General features: G+C 39.8%; 1 protein-coding gene across 3 annotated transcripts in view; it reads right to left on the bottom strand.

The window, feature by feature from the left end:
* Window positions 1-21240, bottom strand: part of CSMD3 (CUB and Sushi multiple domains 3) — a 1155643-nt gene that overhangs the window by 646280 nt on the left and 488123 nt on the right. For all 3 annotated transcript variants that reach the window (XM_045006341.1, XM_045006342.1, XM_045006343.1), the window contains one exon: window positions 2870-2991. In XM_045006341.1, the coding sequence (XP_044862276.1) occupies window positions 2870-2991 (122 nt within the window). The remainder of the gene's footprint in view (window positions 1-2869; window positions 2992-21240) is intronic.

The following is a 21240-nucleotide window of genomic DNA, read 5'->3' as shown; positions in this document are numbered from 1 at the left end:
ACAGTCAACAGCCACCTCTCACCCTGGAGGCCAAGTGTGTCATCCCAGTAATAGGTTATGCAGCACCAACATAGTTAATGAGTGAGGCAAGACTGCTTGAGAGTCAAAACCAATGATACATTGCTAAGCATATTTCAGATTCTGTCTTCAAAGATGCACAGCCTTTTAATACAGAGAGAGGCATCTTGAACAGAAGTATGGGTGTGATGAAACACGCAAAAAGTCAACGTTAAATATTCCCCCAATTAAAATACGTGAAAATAAGTGTATTGAATCTTTAAAGGGTGAATTGTTACTTCTTTCATTTCCCCCACTTTCCCAAGTTATATAATTTCATAAGGCTCAGTAAAAATTCACTGTTAGATTCTGACCAGTACTATCCAGGGCCACTCCTGACGTGGCGTGCTGAGGTGCCGGGGGATGGGGGAAGGCGGAGGCGGGGCCGGGGGCCCCTGCAGGGCCCGAGGCCTGGGGTAAATTGCCCAATTTGCACCCCCTCCGGGCAGCCCTGCTCAGCCAAAACCAGCAGCGGGCTGAGCAGGGCCTGGGATCCTTGTCTGGGGTTCCAGCCACCAGCCCCACTCAGCCTGCTGCCAGTCTAAGGATCCAGCTGCTGGCCCTGCTCAGCCCGCTGCCAGTCTGGGGTCCCATTCACCCAGACCGGCAGCGGGCTGAGCGGGGCCAGTGGCCAGGACCCCAAACAAGGATCCCAAGCAAGGATCACACTAAATTGACAAGATCTGCATTTTAATTTTATTTTAAATGAAGCTTCTTAAATATTTTTAAAACCTTATTTACTTTAAATACAACAATAGTTTATTTATATTATATAGACATATAGAGAGACCTTCTACAAACATTAAAATGTATTACTGGCACGCGAAACCTTAAATTACAGTGAACTTGGCATACCACTTCTGAAAGGTTGCCGACCCCTGCTTTAGTACATATTAAAATCTTTCAACTGCTTAGTATATTTTGAAACTTGTTAAAAAGTTTCCCCGCCTCCCTATTTTTAGGCTGTTCCAGAGGAAGACAAATCTGTTCCATATAATTTGATGGTGGTGGTGGTGATAGTGATGGTGTGTGTGTGTGTGCACACCCTTTTTAACAGTTCACTTCAAGATAAAGCTACTACCCTGCTAGGGGTATGTTAATTATCAGGAATCTATCTAGTAACCAGGTGGGAACACTCCACCTCACAGAAAGATCTGACATGGGTAAGAGGAACATCTGGGGAAGAATCATAGAATCATAGAATATCAGGGTTGGATGGGACCTCAGGAGGTCATCCAGTCCAACCTCCTGCTCAAAGCAGGACCAATCCCCAACTAAATCATCCCAGCCAGGGATTTGTCAAGCCTGACCCTAAAAACTTCTAAGGAAGGAGATTCCACCACCTCCCTAGGTAAGAGGTACTGTGACAAGAAGATAAGGTGATCTGGAAGCTTCCTCACCATAATCTCCAGTGTTCAGGTTCAGTCCTATGGTCTCATGAGCAACTGTGATGTCCCTCAAGAGGGAAAGTTATTGGGTTACAGCCTTAAACCCAATCACAGAGTGTTCTGGGGACCCAGTAGGTAAGGCCCTGATAGTGTAGCCTCACTAAGTAGATAGGGGAAAGGAAGTCCCCATGAGTTACTAGTGTCACATCCCTTCCCACAGGCAGGGAGCTTTGCCCAACTTGTTCCTCTCGGTAATCCCAGGAGTGGTAAGAGACTGGTTGCTTCTCATCCCACCGAGATAACTTAGAGTATAGTAGCATCCCATTTTACCATATCCCTGCCCAAACCCTATTACACCTGCATCAGCATGTCTGTCATAGGAACAAACAAGTATCTCACCCAAGGATCTTGGGGAGATCCACTGGAGATCACGACCATGTATGCAGAAGACTTGTGCCTCTACTTTCAGCTCCAGGGCTTCACACCCTTACCTAGGTATCAAACATCATGGCTATATTGGATACATCCTGTATTGGAGACACCCACTTTAAACCCAGGTTCTGCAATGTGAAGTGTTCCTTGAAGTTAAAAAAAAAACTAAGGCCTTTTTAACTTTACTTTTCTGAAGATTTCCTGCAGTTTAGCATGGGCACAACAAATGTAATGCTAGCTTTACCCTCCCCCACTGTAGTTTGTCCTCTCTGCACTGTAGAACCACAAACCCACAAAGGATTTGCTGATGGGTCCATGATATGGGGCAGAGTAAGTAACAGAGGTGGTTTAAGGGGCACATGCAGCCTTGTAGTAGCTATCACAAAAGAAGATGCTCTTCAACAGAGTGTCAACTTCGAGATACACGTCAAATTTCTTTTCTATTATATAAGTGCAAATCCATTCACTGCAACAGGTTTTCAGTGGGATACATGCAAGCAAAATTTAGCTACTGATACCTGGGTATGTGTTTCAGTACAGTGGTTCAATTAGTCAATCATACAGTTATTCAGCTTTTGCACTGCCCCATATTAAATGAAATTCACCAAATGTCAGAACCCCAGCGATGTCATCACAGATTCTGCAACCCAACCAGCCATAAAGCATTATCTTTCATGTCAGACAACTCTTCCAACTGTAAGTCTCAGCAAAACTGGACCCTTATTGTTTTGATATACTGGTAACTTTATTCTACTAAGTATCACTTTTGTGACTTACAACAAAAACATGATAGCGTCTACTGGAAAACAAAAAGCAAAATACTCTAGAGGTAGATATTCATCGTTCTTTCACTATCTGTCCATACATAACCAATAATGTTCATAGAAATATGAACTGCACTTTAGTAATAAATAATATTAAAATAAATATTAGAGTCTGTGCATGCTTTTGTACTGTTGCTTTTTTAAACTAGCACTAAGTTTTAAACTTACCTTATTGGTATTTATAGCTGTGATGACCCAAACACATTGAGCATTACTGTCGTATTGGAATGGAAAATTGGGTGATGTAAAGGTGCCACTGGGTCCCTGAAGATTAGATCCACAAGTCTTTACTGCAAAAATAAAATGTTTAACTTAGAATTCATGCATGAAACATGTACAGCAAATGCATAAAACATTCTCTCTCATACATTAAAAATATGCAAAGGATTAAAATACCAGTTAACAATATACCCATTGCAATATAAGATCATCACATTTGTGTTGCATTATTCAGAGACACAAGTAAAATGCACATACTCTAAGGTTCAAGATATTACCTTTGAAAAGACACAAAACAGAAACTAGCTGTGATTAAAAGAGTATGCACCAAGATTATATAAAGTAACTGTTCTATTTATTTTAAATAAATCAGAATAATGTAAAAAGATAAATACATTATTTCATTACTCTCAAAAAATACCTGTAAAGAGAAGTGTTCATATATCAGACTTAATGACAAAGCACACTTTTACTACTGGCATGTTTTTGAGGATTAGTTGTCCTTTGTTCACGCTAGTACGTCTATTGCTTTTGTCTCTGCTGGAGTTACATTCATGGTTGCAACAAAGAGATCTTTCAAAGGAAACTCTGCAGATTCTGCCGTTATATGAAGTAAGCTATACCAGCTTTTAAAGAACAGAGCATGTGAACTATTAAGTACTGTAAATGTATTTTTAAAAAGTCAGTTGTGGATACTTAGAGATAGAGCAGGGTATCTTACATTTAGATGTAGTACTAATGAAAACAGTGTTCTAGCAAAATATGAAACATTAACGGATTTTTCTTCTCTGTTTAGGATGAGATTGTGCCACCCTTATTCACGATGAGTAGCACTTTACCCCACAAATATTCTCTTACATCAATGGTACCATTTGTGCTATATTATGTAGTAGGTGAAATCCTGGCCCTGTTGAAGTCAATTGCGAGTTTTGTCATTGGCTGTCATAATGACAGGATTTCACACAGTGTGAATAAGCATACCCTAAACAACATACAAGCCAAGCCTCTCACAGAGATAGTGTATGTAGGCTTTGGGTCTGTGCTGTTTCTTTGACATTTTGTATACCTGAGCTGAAAACATTCCTGATCAACCTTTTTCTGGGTTAAGCAATACCTGAGCCTTTTGTCATGTTTCTGTGCTGATTCCTATAGCATTGTAGCAGAAAAATAATTGCTCATGCTGGAGTCTGGTAGACCATTTCACTTCACTGATTTAAATTTCGACTAAGATAGGTGAATCTGTCATACAATTTGCTTACACTTTAACAAAGCATGCTAATTTGGGTGGGGTAGACAGTAAATCAAAGCTAGCTTGTTCTAAGATGCAGATCTTTTCCTGAGGGTCCTGAGTTTTCATAAATGGATACTTAGGTTTACTAAGATGCTAAAGAAGTCCACACGCTGTTCATTACCTACTCTTTGTTCCAACCTTAGCGATTCCAACCCATGTTTACATTTCCTGCAGTAACTTCCATCTGCATTTCCAGTGGTAACTAACTACAGTCTGCATGTCACTCAGCAAATAAGAGAGCGTAAGAGATCAAGTTAGTAGATTCATTGAACCCACTCTCCAGGTTTCATTCGCACCAATTGTTGTTCTCCTATGCAAATCTACACAAAAATTATTTACTATATCAAGAAACTTCTTTAAAGCTTAGAAATAATATCTAAAAACCATCAGTATAATTTCTTTGTTCTCCCCACTTTGACTGTGTGACTGGCATGGCTCATTCAGCTATATTTGCACAGAGAGTATTTGAAAATGTTTCTGCAAAAGAAAATATTTTGAAAACACTACTGCTAAAGAAAAGAAAGAGCAGAAGATATTTTATAACAAGCTCAATGTTCTTAACAAGAATGTAATCATTATAATGAAATTATTGTAGTTTCTATAACAACCAAGAATGATTGTCTCCAAAGATCCTTTTCCTCAATATCAACAAGAGGTTTGTGGAAAAGTGATGGGTTTGACATGAGTCTTGGAAGTCATGGTAGATATTGTTAATCTATTAAAGCTTTCAGCATCACGTGTTTCAAATCTGCTGAATTTGCATAAATATTGTATTATATAATTTTTTGTCAAAGACACCAAGGGCCTGGGTTAGGTGCATTTTGCTTTAAATAGTTTATAAATCAAAATAACTATATAAAAACATTGCGTGTATTTGTTAATTAAACAATGCCACACACAATTGCACCTCCACATTCTCTTGCAACTTAATAGGTTGCATATATCTCTAAATCTCATACAAATGTCGTGCATATCTATATCAAAATACAGTGGCATGGCAAGAAAATTGAAGAACCTGGAATAGATGATTTAATGTATCTTTTTCGTCTGCAACTTCCATAACTGTATTTATCTAGTAGGCTCCTTTCAAACACTGATGACTCACAAATAATAAAATACACAAAACCATCACAGATTAGAACAACACAGAACTCATGGCTGAGGACAGACTAAGGAGAGAAAAGGAGGGATAAATGGGAGTCCTAGTTTTTTGAGAATGCAAATATAAAGCAGTAAAGCCATTATTCAATTTCATTTTAATATGGCTTTAGATACTGTACCACATAAAAGGCTACAAAATTATGTCAGATTCTGAAATCCCACTGAAATCAAATAGGAAAAAAAAACAGATTTTTAGATTTAGTTAGATTTTTAACTATGATATCCTTGATCTGATGTAGAGCTTTCAGCTGAATCCATATTATTCTCCTCCCTCCCCCACAAAAAAAGGAGCATACAAACCACTGAATAAATATCTAAAAGCAAGAACTCAGACAGCTGTGATTATTTTTAGGGGTAGTGGAATAGTTTCCACTTATAAGTAGTAGTAGTGAAAACAAAATTCTTGAAAAATATACAAAGTTAGTATATTTTTAATGATTCATATATAAACCAAGTCTCATTCTCACAGAAGGAAAGTAAACACAAGGCAGCAAGTTTGTTTCCTTAATATCTCTAAGATATCCCACATTTCTGTTATGAAAACTTTTCCTGATAACCCTTCTGATGTCAAGGCATACCTCAAAAGCCATCTCACCTAAGTATTACCTTGCCATAATGTTTCTGTGCTGATTCCAACAGCACTGCAGGGAAGAAGTAAAAAAAAAAGAAGATATTCACTGTTAACAATGGATTTTATAGATCAGATGATAATCAATGCTCAGTGTTAGGCTCAGTAGTGCAAGTGGTGCCTCAGGGGGAGGCAGCATCTAATGGGGGGCACATGACCAGTCCAGGGGCCCCATGCTCTCCCTATCCCCTCCTCATGATCCACCCTCACTACCTGGGGCTCTGTCCTCCTCCCGCTGTACTGGAGACTTGGGAACTGCAGCAGCGAAAGCAGAACGTGAGGCCTCTGGGTGGCCCCATGACCGCAGCTCCTCCAATGCAGCTGTACCGTCCTCTAGCCCTTCCATGCAGGGTCTCCTCTGTTTATACAGCAGCCCTGCTGGAGGACAGGGCTGTGGGTGGGGCTGGGGGCATATAGCCACGCTGAAGGAGCTGCCAGCATGGGATCACGGTGGCCCCATGTCCTGCTCTTCCTGTGTCTTTCCAGAACACCGTACCAGCTATAAATATCTTGCTGGTATGGCGTATCAGACTGTAACGCCCTACTTGTACTGCTGGTTAGGCTCCACAGGCGCTGACTTTTGTTTTTGCTGGTGGGTGCTTTTCACCTTCTGGTTTCACTGTACACCATGTATGTGCTTCTGCCATCTACTGGTAGCTCGTGGATGCTGGGCACCCCCTATAATTTTCAGTTGGTGCTTGATCTCCGGATCATGCTCAGAGTCTACGTCTATGTTAGGCTTGATCTTATTTCCAATATACTGGATAATAAACATACAAGAAATTCCTGAATTCTTCAGACTTGTCCCTCCTTCAGAGACTCAGACTTTAAGGTCAGAAGGGACCATCTGATCATCTAGTCTGACCTGCTGCACATTGCAGGCCACAGAACCTTACCCACCCACTCCTGTAATGGAACCCCTAACCTGTGGCTGAATTACTGAAGTCCTCAAATCGTGATTTCAAGACTTCAAGGTTACAGAGAATCCACCATTTACACTAATTCAAACCTGCAAGTGACCTGTGCCCCATGCTACAGAGGAGGGCAAAAAAAACCCCACAGTCTGTACCAATCTGACCAGGAAGAAAATTCCTTCTCATCCCCAAATATGACGATTAGTTGGACCCTGAGCTTGTGGGCAAGATCCACCAGCCAGACACCTGTGAAAGAATTCTCTGTAGTAACTCATATGCCTCCCAATCTAGTAACCCATCACCAGCCATTAGAGATATTTGCTGCTAGCAGTCACAGATTGGCTAAATGCCATTGTAGGCTGTCTCATCATACCATCCCCTTCATAAATTTATCAAGCTCAGTTTTGAACACAGTTAGAAACCTTCATCTAATGTCAAGCCTAAATTTGTTGATGGCCAGTTTATATCCATTTGTTCTTGTTTTCCCACTGGTGCTTAACTTAAATAACTCATCTTCCTCTTTGTGAGAGCCTTCACTGGTCCTATTTTTGCAATCTGAGTTCTCAGTTTAGTTATTTGTATGTTGCAGGGATGCAGTGATACATGTCCCAGAATCACAAAGCAGAAAAGCCAACTTTCTGCAGGGACCTCAAACTTATTCATCATATGGATTCTTCTAAAATATTGAGGCGGTATTTTATGCCCTCTTGGTGAAGGGTTATATAAATCAGCACACACACCTTGGAAAGCTTAATTGGTTACCACTTCAACTGAGCCAAGATTATGGTCACATAAACTGACCTCCTAGCATCAGTCAAAATCTGAGCTGCTGTATTTTGTCCTAATTCTAGCCTATTAATCCTACAAGTGGGAACACCAATAAATGATTCATCACTATGATCAGTTCTTTTCTAGTGTACTGTGGTGTCCGCTAGGGTTTTGTCTTGAAATTGTTTCATTATTATTCATCATGTATTTGCTTTGTTTTGTGAAACTGATTTAAATACATGGATTAGATTTCCATTCCTATGCAGATGAAACATGTGTTTGAAGATTAGTCCTCTATTTCCAATTATTATATTAGCTTCTCAAGAGAACAGAGACATGGATGCCTAATATTTAAAATCAAATACTATTAAAAATAAACGAACAATTGATGGTTCTAGACACAAGATCAAGACTGACGAAATCCAAGAGGAATATTTCCATTGATGTCAGTGGAAGTAGGAGAAAGCTCTTAAACAGAAATACCAAAGAACAAATAAGCCTGATATATAAAAATACTTGGTTGATGGTGTATGTATGTATGTATGTATGTATGTAAAGAGTCTCTAAAATTGCAAAATCTTCTATATTTTTGAATGGGCTTTCCCTACCACAGCTTACCTGGCTTTTGCACCTCTAGGTAATTAAAAGTGTTTGCCCAAATTACATTACTGTGATTGCATAATCAATTTTAGCAAATTAACTGAACATTTCCCACAGCACACAGTCTGATATTATACGGATCACAAACACGGAGAAACAGATCATTCCTAATTATAAATATAACTGTTCTCACACACACAATGTTCTCTAACTCAATACAAGAATACAGTTCTGAGTGGGGAATGGAAATCAGTTCTCTCCATTCCAGGGTCCCAATTCCGTATCTTTGATGTCAAATGTGAGTTTTATCATTGATTTCAGTGGTGCATATGTATCCTGTGTATGGATCCAGTACAAGAAAGGGAAAAACTGCTAGCTGGTAGTTTTGCTGGACTGGGAACTGAACCACCAGTGCCTCAACAGTACTAAGAAGCAGCCATGAAAGGGATGATGATAGATATTGACCCTATCCTGATAAGAGGCATAGTCCAAAAATATGGCAGAACTAGCAAAAACTAGGTTTTAAAAATACTTCACACCTTTACTTGCACTATAATATACCTGGCCAGATTCTTAGTTCAGTTAATCAATATAGGTAATGGAAGTATGTTGATGTATACCTGCTGAGGATTCAAACTACCATTTTCAAAGTAAACACCATCTTCAGAACCGAAAAGTTTTTGTTGTCAAAAGTAGATATATATTTTAGATCGGGGTAGGCAACCTATGGCACGAGTGCCGAAGGTGGCACACGAGCTGATTTTCAGTGGCACTCACACTGCCCGGGTTCTGGCCACCAGTCTGGGGGGCTCTGCATTTTAATTTAATTTTAAATGAAGCTTCTTAAACATTTTAAAAACCTTATTTACTTTACATACAACAATAGTTTAGTTATATATTATAGACTTATAGAAAGAGAGCTTCTACAAACGTTAAAAAGTATTGCTGGCACGTGAAACCTTAAATTAGAGTGCATAAATGAAGACTCGGCACACCACTTCTGAAATTATCAGAGGGGTAGCCGTGTTAGTCTGGTTCACCCACGAAAGCTCATGCTGCAAAACGTCTGTTAGTCTATAAGGTGCCACAGGATTCTTTGCTGCCACTTCTGAAAGGTTGCCCACCCGTTTTAGACATATTACAAATGTGAATGCTGCATGTTTAATGAAGCCCTATAGATTAGAATAAAAAGAAAATGGAGGAGACACTTGAACAGCAATGTATTAGAGACATTAAATTACTTTTTTGCATCAGTCTTTATTGTTAAATATGATACAGTTCTCACTGAAATCAATAGAAAGACTTCCCATTAACTTAAAATGGTGCTAGAATGGGGGTAGGTGTAATAGTGGGCAATATCGACAGTGATAATATGCAAGTGATATTTAAAAAAAAACAGTGGAGGCCTTGAAAACTGGAAGGCCCAATGTTTGCTTTACTCAGAAAAAAAATACAAATAAAACAGTCATGGATGACCCTGGCAATTAAGAACAGATCAGCTGGGGAATCTGATTGAGAACATCCAACCTATGTACAACACAACTTCTGTGTTTGTCTGTTTTGTGCAAAAACCTCAGTTGTGTGTGCAAATTAGGTAATTCCGCTTAGGGTTCTTTGAAAAAAAAAATTAGTAGATAAAGTCTACCAGATAGACACAATTTAATAGTTTTCAAAATGCTATTAATTAGATCACTCCTAAGAGCTTACACAGGGGAAAAAAAAGGTAAAAACTGGTTAAACTAGAAAAACTGAAAAAAAAAAAAAGACTAATAAATGAAGTTAGTAACAGGATGCTCTGCAATGAAGCTACTGCTGGAGTATGCCCAGGTTAGTATTGTTATCAATGTTCTCCAATGTATTTTTTAATCAAGTGGATTTTTAGCAGAGATGGTCCAAAACCGGATCACAAAATATACAACTCCTAAACTGTCCACTCTCTTTTCCTTTGTTCCTTCAAGGTTCAAACAGAGAGGGGAAAAAAATCAAGTGACTTAAATGTTCGTGTTTTTATTTTTAATAGATAATTTCCCAATTTCTCTGGGTCACTAAAGTTATGTTTGATGAATTGCATAGAAACTCCTCCCTCCCTCCCCCTATCTGTAAATCTATATTCAAAGATGCAAATGACAAACAACTTGAAAATACAAGCAAAGTGTGGTTAAAAACTCACAAAAATCTCAGGTTTCAGAGTAGCAGCCATGTTAGTCTGTATCCACAAAAAGAACAGGAGTACTTGTGGCACCTTAGAGACTAACAAATTTATTTCAGCATAAGCTTTCGTGGGCTACAGCTCACTTCTTCAGATGCATAGAATGGAACACACATTCATTCTATGCATCCGAAGAAGTGAGCTGTAGCTCACGAAAGCTCATGCTGAAATAAATTTGTTAATTTCTAAGGTGCCACAAGTACTCCTGTTCTTTTTACAAAAATCTCAGCTTTTGTATGTGAAGCTAGCCAGACAAAAATAAAAGGTCATTGTTTGGCAGGAAAATGGTGACTACAGGCAATTTTAACACTTTAGAGGAGGTAAATGAGAAGTCTAGAGTTATCTATCTGAAAATAAAAGATTGTGTTCTTTTTAAAATCTGTGTTTACCTGTTTACATCTGACAGTTGCTGCTACTGTATTTATAAAGGATTTCTGAGATACCATATGAATTAACATAATCTGTTCTGAAGGCATGCCCCACAATAACATTTGTCATTGCCATTTGTTTCACTGTGTAAGCAACAGCACTTTTTTAAATATTTACAGAAAAATACTATTTATAAATCCAGATCCTAACAATATAATAATCACCTATGTAATAAGTAAACATATACAATTTACCGATAAATCCTCAAAGAAATTATTCAAAGTAAGATAACCTTTCATTATTACATTTAAAATAAATGTATTACTATGCAAAATGTTTTGATGGGGTGAAAGAGGAGAGGATTCTCTCCAGCCTGAAGTTTATCACAAGAATCTCTCATTATTGAAGATTAATTTACATAATTATTTAATCAACATGCTGCTATACATGGAAATATATATATACTGCTCCTAAAACCAATTAAACATGATTTTAAGAGGGTTTTGGAAGCAACGTAATGAAGTGAGGGTATCCTGTGAAAATAATTACCAGTGACGTTCATACCTAGTGACAGTGTTATGATATAAAGTGCAAATCATTTTGTTATAAAAGAAGAAACAAATGCGGAGGAAGCAGATATACAATGAAGGTGCAATAATCATTCTAGTGCTGATAACTGAGGTAAAAGTCCCAGCCTCATTGAAGGCAAAGATAAAAATTCCCATTGACTTCTCTAGGGCCAGGATTTCACTCCGGATCTTTTTCAGGATTTTTCCCCCCTGAAAAATAGCCAGGAAAATAGAGAGGGAAAAACAGCTATGGATTTAGCAAGGGCATACAACATGAATAGCTATAACTTACTGTAGATGAAAACCTTGAATGTACAGGTAAGGGCAAAGAAGCCCATGCTAGTTCAAGCTTGTTACCTGCTCCTGTGACTGGTTTTAAAATGGGATGATATTCATGAAGTTCCCGTTAATTATCAGCCTTTTTATACCAAGTCTCAGCAGCATCCATTCAAATATCAGTCTGTTTCATAGCATTGAAGGCCAGAAGAGCCCATCATATCATCTTGTCTGACCTCCTGTATAACACAGGCCATTAAATTATACCCATATACTCCTATATAAAGTCCAAAGATTTCAGCTGAACCAAAACTTTTAATTCCACAGGAAATTGAACTATGTGGCACAAGGAGAGAAAAGGAGTGACTAAGGGTATGTCTGAACTTCAATTAAAAACCTGCAGATGGCCTGTGCCACCTGACTCGGGCTAAGGGGCTGTTTAATTGTGGTTTAACTGTTCAGGCTCAGGCTGGAGCTCAGGCTCCAGGACCCTGTGAGATGGGAGGGCTGTAGGTGGAGCCTGAATGTGTACAGGGTAAGTACACAGCCCTTTAGCCCAAGCCCTGCGAACTCTAGTCAGCTCGCATAGGCCAGCTGGGCATCTAACTGCAGAGTAGAGATACCCAAAGACACCACTGATGCCCAAGGCCCCTGCAATGGCAGGGAAGTGATTAGGTGAGATATGCTGAGATAATCCCAGCAGGCTATACATGAACCATGCAATAGATCAGGGGTTCCCAAACTTAGTTTGTGGCTTATTCAGGGTAAGCCCTTGATGGGCTGCAAGACACTTTGTTTACCTGAGCATCCACAGGTACAGCCGCTTGCAGCTCCCAGTGGCCGTGGTTCGCTGTTCCCTGGCGGGGCCACCACTTCCCGCAGTTCCCAGTGGCCGGGAATGGTGAACTGCGGCCACTGGGAGCTGGGAGCAGCCATACCTGCTGAGGTAAACAAAGTGTTTCGCAGCCTGCCAGAGGCTTACCCTGAACAAGCGATGAACCAAGTTTTGGAACCCCTGTGTGGAAGAAAACAGAGTCTTCACTCCCAGGTTGGTTGCAACAAGTCAGAGACAGTTTATTTTCCTGACACTTGCCACAGTCTACATTCTATTCTTATCTAACAAGGAAAAAAACAGTATCTCTTACAGATTTTTGTTCCACTCACTTTCCACTTGCCCGGGCCCTGCCTGAAATCTCGCATTATTAGAATTAGTGTTAGCCTGACTTACTTTATTCCTAAAAGTTAAGATATCTGCATTCAAATTCCCTTTATCTTTTTCTCTGCTTCCACACCTGCAATAGATGAAAGTAAAAACCCAAGGTCCCTATTAATCTGACCTGGGGAAAAATTCCTTCCCGATTCCAAATCTGGCAATCAGTATAACCTTGAGTGCACGAGCAAGACATGCCTGACAGGCATCTAGAAGGGATTCTCAATACTACCTCAGAGCATTGGTCCACCACATCCAGTGTCCTGTCTCCAACTGTGGCCAATCTCTGATGCTTCAGGGAAGGACAAAAACCAACGAACAAACAAACTGTATCTAGTTAATTCAGGGAGAGTGTGGGGAGGGAAATCTTACTGACCCTTGTAGGCAACCAGCTCAAGTATGGATTTGTTTATATTTATCTTAATGCAGAACTGCAAGTTTTAAGGAACAAGTCCATGGGTCTGTATCTAATGCATGCAAGGGTGCTGAGGGAGTTTGCTGATGTGATTGCAGAGCCATTGGCCATTATCTTTGAAGCACTTGGAGGAGAGGAATGTGATCAGGAACAGTCAACATAGATGCACCAAGGGCAAGTCATGCCTGACCAACCTGATTGCCTTCGATGATGAGATAACTGGCTCCGTGGATATGACTTTAGCAAAGCGTTTTATATAGTCTCCCACAGTATTCTTGCCAGCAATTTAAAAAAAGTATGAATTGGATGAATGGACTAAGGTGAATATAAAGCTGGCTAGATTGTCGGGCTCAACAGATAATGATCAATGGCTTGATGTTTAGTTGGCAGCCGGCATCAAGCAGAGTGTCCCAGGGATCAATTCTGGGATTAGTTTTGTTCAACATCTTCATTAATGATCTGGATGATGGGATGGAATGCACCCTCATCAAGTTCTCAGATGACACTAAGCTGGGGGGAGATGCAGATATGCTGGAGGGTAGGGTCCAGAATGACCTAGACAATTTGGAGGATTGGCCCAAAAGAAATCTGATGAGGTTCAACAAGCCCAAGTGCAGAGTTCTGCACTTAGGACGGAAGAATCCCATGCACTGCTACAGGCTGGGGAATGACTAACTAAGCGGGAGTTCTGCAGAAAAGGACCTGGGGATTACAGTGGATCAGAATCTGGATATGAGTCAACAGTGTGCCCTTGTTGCCAAGAAGGCTAATGACATATTGGGATGCATTAGTAGGAGCATTGTCAGCAGATCAAGGGAGTGATTGTTCCCTTCTGTTCGGCACTGGTGATGCTACATCTGGAGTATTTTGTCTAGTTTTGGGACCCCCACAAGAGAAAGTCTGTGGACAAATTTGAGAGAGTCCAGTGGAGGGCAACAATGATTAGGGGGCTGTGGAAAATGACTTATGAGAAGAGGCTGAGGGAACTGGGCTTATGTAATCTGCAGAAGAGATGAGTGAGGGGGGATTTGATAGCAGCCTCAACTACCAGAAGTGGGGTTCCAAAGAGGATGGAGCTAGTCTGTTCTCAGTGGTGGCAGATGACAGAACAAGAAGCAATGGTCTCAAGTTGCAGTGGGGGAAGTCTAGGTTGGATATTAGGAAAAAGTCTTTCACTAGGAAGGTGGTGAAGCACTGGAATGAGTTACCTAGAGAGGTGGTGGAATTTCCACCCTTAGAGGTTTTTAAGGCCCGGCTTGACAAAGCCCTGACTGGGATAATTTAGTTGGGGTTGGTCCTGTTTTGAGTAGGAGGTTGGACTAGATGACCTCCTGAAGTCTCTTCCAACCCTAATCTTCTATGATTCTATAATGCAAGCAATTCTGTTTTCCTCATGGCCCATGAAGGAAGAAGGAACCCACAGATTTAGATTCCAACATCAGAAGGGACCACCAAAACCTCCAAGCCCAACCCCCTCAGGCTGCAGAATTTCTCCCTGAAACTAGATCAAATCTAATCTTTAACAGAATCCAAGTGATGGTGAGTCCACAATTTACCCTGGTAAGTTGGTCCAATGCTTAAATACTCTCACTTCTAGGGGTATGTTGGCGGGTAGTGATCAATCTATTGGGGATCGATGTATCACGTCTTGTCTAGACGCAATACATCAATCCCCAAAAGCGCTCCCCGTTGACTCCGGAACTCCACCATGGCGAGAGGCGGAAGCGGAGTCGATGGGGGAGCAGTAGCCATCGATCCTGTGCCCCGAGGACACGAAGTAAGTCAATCTAAGATACATCAACTTCAGCTATGCTATTCTCGTAGCTGAAGTTGCGTATCTTAGATCGATTCCCCGCCTCCCCTCCCGAGTGTAGACCAGGCCTAGGAAATTGCATGTGACTTCAAGGTTTAATTTGTCTAAATTCAACTTCTAGTCTTTGGATTTAGTTATGCCTTGTTATCCTTCCCCTGCCCTCAGCCTCATCAAATAGCTTTTCCATGTACAAGTACCTATACAGAATAATCAAGTAACTTCTCAAACTTCTCTCTGATAAGTTACATAACTTGAGTTCCTTCAGCCTTAGGTCTTATCTACACTTAAGGCATTGCAGCAACCCAGCTGCATCAGTGCAGCTACATCACTTAGTGAAGATGTTACCTTTGTCAATGGGAGAGCTTCTCCCAGCAACATAGGGACTCCACCTCTGAGAGAGGCAGTAGTTATGTTGACAGGAGAAACCCTCTCATCAACATAGTGTTGTCTACACCTGGAGTTCAGTCGGTATAACTGTCACTATGGATTTCCCATACCCCTGAGTGACACATTTATACAAGCATAACATACCAACAGACAAAGCCTTATACCCTAAAGCTTGTTTTATAGCCCCGGAATCATTTTTATCATTCTCCCTTGAATAATCTCCAGTATTTCCACATTGTTCTTGAAGTGAAGACACCAGACCTAGACATTCTATTCTAACAGCAGTCTAACCAGTGCTATATACAACAGCAAGATCACTTTCTACCTCTTCTTCATATTCTCCTTTTATTATACATCTAAAGATCTCATTAGCCTTTTTGCCACAGCATTGCATTGAGAGCTCATGTTGCAGCAATTATATATGATGACCTTTCCCAGGACTTTGCTTTCCAAGACAGAGTCTCCCATTCTGTAAATATAACTGCCATACTTGGTTCCCAGATGTATTACCTTGCATTTTGATGTATTTAAAATGCATTTTGTTGGATTGTGACCATTACCCAAGCAATTCAGATCTCTCTGTAACAGTACCTGTCTTCTTTATTTACTGCCCCACCAATCTTTGTGTCATCTTTACCAGCAAAGATTTTATACCATCATCTAGAACACTGATAAAAATACTAAATAGAGTTGGACAAAGAACCAGTTCCTTGGGGCTCTTGCTCATTAAGATCTCCTCATTATCAACTACATTTTGAGATCTGTGGGTGAGCCAATTTTTAAATTATCTAATATGTGGCTGTTAATTGAGTATAATGTAATACCTAGGCATACTATTTCAAATCAACAATTCTAGGGGAAGAGGTCTTATATATGGTGATGATTTAAAGAACAAAGATTTTATTCCTAGTTCAAAGCCAGAGGTTGAATTGGGCTGTTTACTGTGCCTCAGTAAAGTGGTCATTTTTTTCTGGGATGTTGCTTTCTTGCAATCCAGAAGAAATACTGAGGACTTAGTTTGTAAAAAAAAACTTCAAAATGTGTAAAGCAATGCAGGGATGTCTGCCCCAGTCTGAAACAAATTCTCTCATCTAGAAGTAGAGCTATTCTAAAGCTAATAACAAATCAAATGTTGACTATTTCATTGATGATCATATCATGCAAGAAGGCAGAAGGAAAATTGTATTACAAAGAGCTGAATAATTGACTGTGATTGGCATCTCATTTGGATCACATGTAATCAGGGCTAGTACAATATATATTTCCCCTCAGTCTGGCCTCTGAGTAATGCTTTTTTGGTAAGTACATGCAAATACATAATGACTTTTTAAAATTAATACTTTACCGAGTAGGAGCCAAGTTCTGACAACTTTACTCATATAAACTCTGACTTATGTCAGTGGGAGTTTGAGTAAAAAAAATGTAAAAACTGGGATCTGGGTTGATAAATCTGTGGAAGAAGAAAATACTATGAGGTTCTCTCAGTAGAATTTTCCCCACATTTTTTGTCTGGAGGACAGGTTTTTCTTCATCTCCCATATAGCAGCTTGCAATCCACTCCCAAGTGAGATTTCTAGAGCACGCATGTGAGATTTCAAATCCCTTCTCCCCCTTTGGTGCGGGAGGGACTTGAATCAGGGGCCTCCCACATCCCAGCTGAGTACCCTAACCATTGGACTAAAAGTTTTAAGGGAGGTCCTCGTGCTAACCCCATGGCTTCTTGTTAAAACTGCACAGGCACCCTAACTCTAAAGCGGGTTCCTAGCTGAAAATCAGAAGCAGAGATAGTCATCTCCCTGCAGCCTGAACTTAGGTGCCTATCTCTGAGAGAGGGATTGGATTTAGCACACCCGTCCTCTGGTCATCTTCTCCATTAGCTAGCTTAGGTGGCTCCCAGCCTAGTCTTCTGGCTTCAGTGAATCACATTCAAAGTTGCCTACCTCACCTCATTCATTGTATGGGAGCCTAACTCAGGCTTTGTGAATAACAGTGATTTTTCCAGGCACCTAAAACATAGGAGTTGTGATGCTGAGCACCACAACACCTAAATCCTTTTGAGCATTTAGCCCCTACTCCCTAGAGTGACTATGTAAAAATGCTGTCTTCTTATTTAATAATCAGAAAGTGAGGGGAGGGAGTATTTTAAAAAAGTTGTAGGTTTCCTCAGTTTTTATTTAAACTGAAAAAACTGAGCAGCTCTACTCAACATTGGGTATTCAGTATCATATAGTTTAGGGAGTGATTTTTATTTCCGTTTTCTTTCCTTAGCACTACAGAGCCAATACAGGTAAGGAAATTAGGTATATTTTCTTCTTTTCAATCACATGGTTTACTAAGCTCCAAATACAGGTTCAATCAGTTATACCTGTACTAAGTAATAAGCCTACATAGTGTGACTGAGAACATAATCTGAAGCCAGTATGATTGCATAGGTGTAAATAAGAATGTAGGTTGTCCTGAAGAACCTTTAGTTCTTTTAACCATGAATTAGTAGAAAGAACTCAAACTCTAGATTTTAAGTTTATATTTAGATCTACCAGCTCAACCTTTAGATCATAAGTCCAGCTTGTGCCTGAACAATTTCATGTATAAAAGTCAGACAAACATCCTGAAAATTGTACAAATGAAGATTGGGGTGAAATCCTAGCCCCATAGCCCCAGTGAAGTCAATGGAAGTTTTGTCATTTAGTTCATTAAGGCAACGATTTCATTCCAGATCTATATACTTACACACAAATTAATTAAGAAAAACCCGTATTCACACAAGAACAGTAAAAAAACAACAACAAAACCCCCAAACAAAACAAAACAAAACAAAACAAAATTAACCACCCACCACCACACTGAAAAGGCATGAAATAAGATCCTCATATTATAAGCTGTCTTTGGAAGGGACTTCTTTGCTACCATTCTGTACAGTATCTACCATAATGAAGATGTGATCCAAGACTAGAATTACTAGACATTACCATAATACAAATAATTATAAACAATGATTATTTTTATTCTTCTACAACTTTTTTTTCTTTTGTACAGATGATTTCTGATTTCTCGCCCAATGTCACAGATGGCTATTTGGCAGTGACATTTTAGACAAATAACTTTGAATAAGGCAATCAAGGATAGTCGTCTCACCAAGTGGAAAGTAATTTGGGAGATGGATCTGGTGTTATGCCCTCATCATACCAATTCATTCTGGATAAACAGACAAATCTTTCAGTATTATAGAAAGAGAAGTACTGAAGAGTCTTCTGCCTTTAGTGTGCAGAAACAGCTACTATTGATTATAATACAGGAGAAAGGAGATAATAAAAATCCCTGACCTTTTTGGGGAGAAACAAAGTAATACAAAATAAAATCCTGATAATGAAAAAGTGCCCTTACAAATGTTCTAATTTTACCTTAATTAGAAAGTAGTACCTCAGAATATGTTGTACTCTTTACACTAGAGTTTAGGATTACTTAGTCTGTTCGGTATGAAAAATAGTGCAAATACTAAAATAATGTTTGCTAATTACTAAGACGATATTAAGGGTGACTATTAAGGGTAATATTTGTAGAGTGCTCTCATATTATTAGAGAGAAGTTGTCACAGATGTGCACATCATCACCCCAGTCTTGCAAAGACAAACACATGCTGTGACCCAGGGAGCCCCTCAGTGCCAACTGGCAGAGGGCACACCACACCATAACTCGCATCAGGCCTCACACACTCATTCCCCCAACTCACTCATAATCTGTACCTAAAATGTAAGGTATATGCAAACTGGTAAAATGCTGGGCATTAATATTATTGAGTGATGCATGTATTATTGAGTGATGCATGAGTACGGCATATATGGAATCATACATGTGTGCTGGAAATATGTTCTTAACATGTTTGACAAGCAGTGCATAATTCCAGCCTTTCCCAAACAAAGGAGTGTTGTTTTACCTGCTTGACTGTGTCCTGAATTTAAACTGAGCAAGGTGAGGCCAGAAACAATGGAAGTATATTTACATATAAAGTAAACAAAGCCATCCAACTAGCAAATGGAATTGATGATTACTTAACAATCATGGCAGGGGATGGAGGCTGTACCCCCAGGAAGCCTTCCTGACTCTTGAAAGAGAGGAAATGGACTTTGGGAAACATAAGCCAAAGGAGAAAGCCATTTTGGCATCCTCTACCTGAAGGACAAAAGAGGCCATGGCTCCTGAAATATGAGAAAGATGAATTCTTCAACCAAGAGGGGGTTTAGTCTTTGAGAACTGACTACAGGTGGGAAACCTTTCTAGACAAAGATTTTAACTAGCTGGAGTTAAACTTTAGTCACCAGAAAGCATGTTTTGTTTAGTATCAGAGGGGTAGCCGTGTTAGTCTGGATCTGTAAAAAGCGACAGAGTCCTGTGGCACCTTATAGACCAACAGAAGTATTGGAGCATAAGCTTTCAAGGGTGAATACCCACTTTGTCAGATGCATGTTTTGTTTGTAACCTTTCATATCTTTCACTCTTACTTGAAATCACTACAACCTATTTTCTTTGTTAATACACTTATTCTTGTTTTATTACAAAACCACCTCAGTGCTGTCATAATGAAGTTAAGTGTGAATCTTCAGCTAACCTAATAGGCAGATGTGTGCACTGTCTCTTTGGAAGCAGTGAACTCAACTTCTGTGAAGTCCATGGAGAGCGACTGTATTCAGAAACATCTCTGGGAACTCGGGAATAGAGACTCACTGATTGTGACCTGCAAGGCAAGGTTTGGACTGGCAGAGTCCTGAAGAGTTTGCTGGCAAGGCACATGAGCTGGTGTGTTGGGGATCTGACAGATAGCTCAGGAGCAGCAGCAAAGCTCACTCTTGCTGAGGCAGAGCACTAACACAGGTCGTGCTGATCTGAGCAAGACGTATTTCATGCTTAATTATAAGCATGTGATTAGTCCCATTGAGTTCAATAGAATTTCTTATTTGGGAGGTGTTTGGGAATTGCTTAGGATCATTGACTAATACAGAAGAGAATAAAATCAGTAAAATAAGATAATGATATAGACCTGGACCCTAGAAGGGTAAATGCTAATTTAACATATATTACACATGTTTAAAGGAATGCAACCAGCTACAGAACTGGATTTTAAATGCACAGGAAAATGTAATCTCTAGAGTAAATTAAATATACATATACACTAATATTATTACTACATATGTTATCTTTTGCTAACTTCAGATACGGTCATTTGTATGTCAAAAATGCCTTACATCTTAGGTAAAAATATATTACTATTAGAAAGAATATACTTTCCATCTGCAGAATCTTACATCCAAAGATTTCTAACTGTTTTACAGATATTAATTGCCACAGCTTCACAATACCCCCGTGAAGTAGATAAGTATGATTGTCCTCATTTTACACAAGGGGAAACTGAAATATAATGGCAAGGTGCCCCTGCCCAAGCCACACTATAAATCAATGGCAAAGCCAGGAAAATAATCCAAAATTTCAGAGTTCAGTCTGTTGATTTACTCACTAGATCAGGATTTTTCAACCCCTCGGTCAGGACCGAAAATTGGGTCACCAGAATGCTTCAAAGGGTCAGGTGGCACCAGGGCCATAGCCTGGATGGGTTGAGTAGGGCAGCCACCCAGGTCACAGTGCCGGGGGAATGGATTAAAATAGAGCCCTGCAGCAGACATGATGTCACCACTCTTATTTCTGGGGAGAGCAGGGC

The sequence above is a fragment of the Mauremys mutica genome, chromosome 2 (assembly GCF_020497125.1).
Source record: "Mauremys mutica isolate MM-2020 ecotype Southern chromosome 2, ASM2049712v1, whole genome shotgun sequence".
In the NCBI taxonomy this organism is placed as follows: domain Eukaryota; kingdom Metazoa; phylum Chordata; order Testudines; family Geoemydidae; genus Mauremys; species Mauremys mutica.
This window is presented reverse-complemented; position numbering and strand designations above follow the sequence as displayed.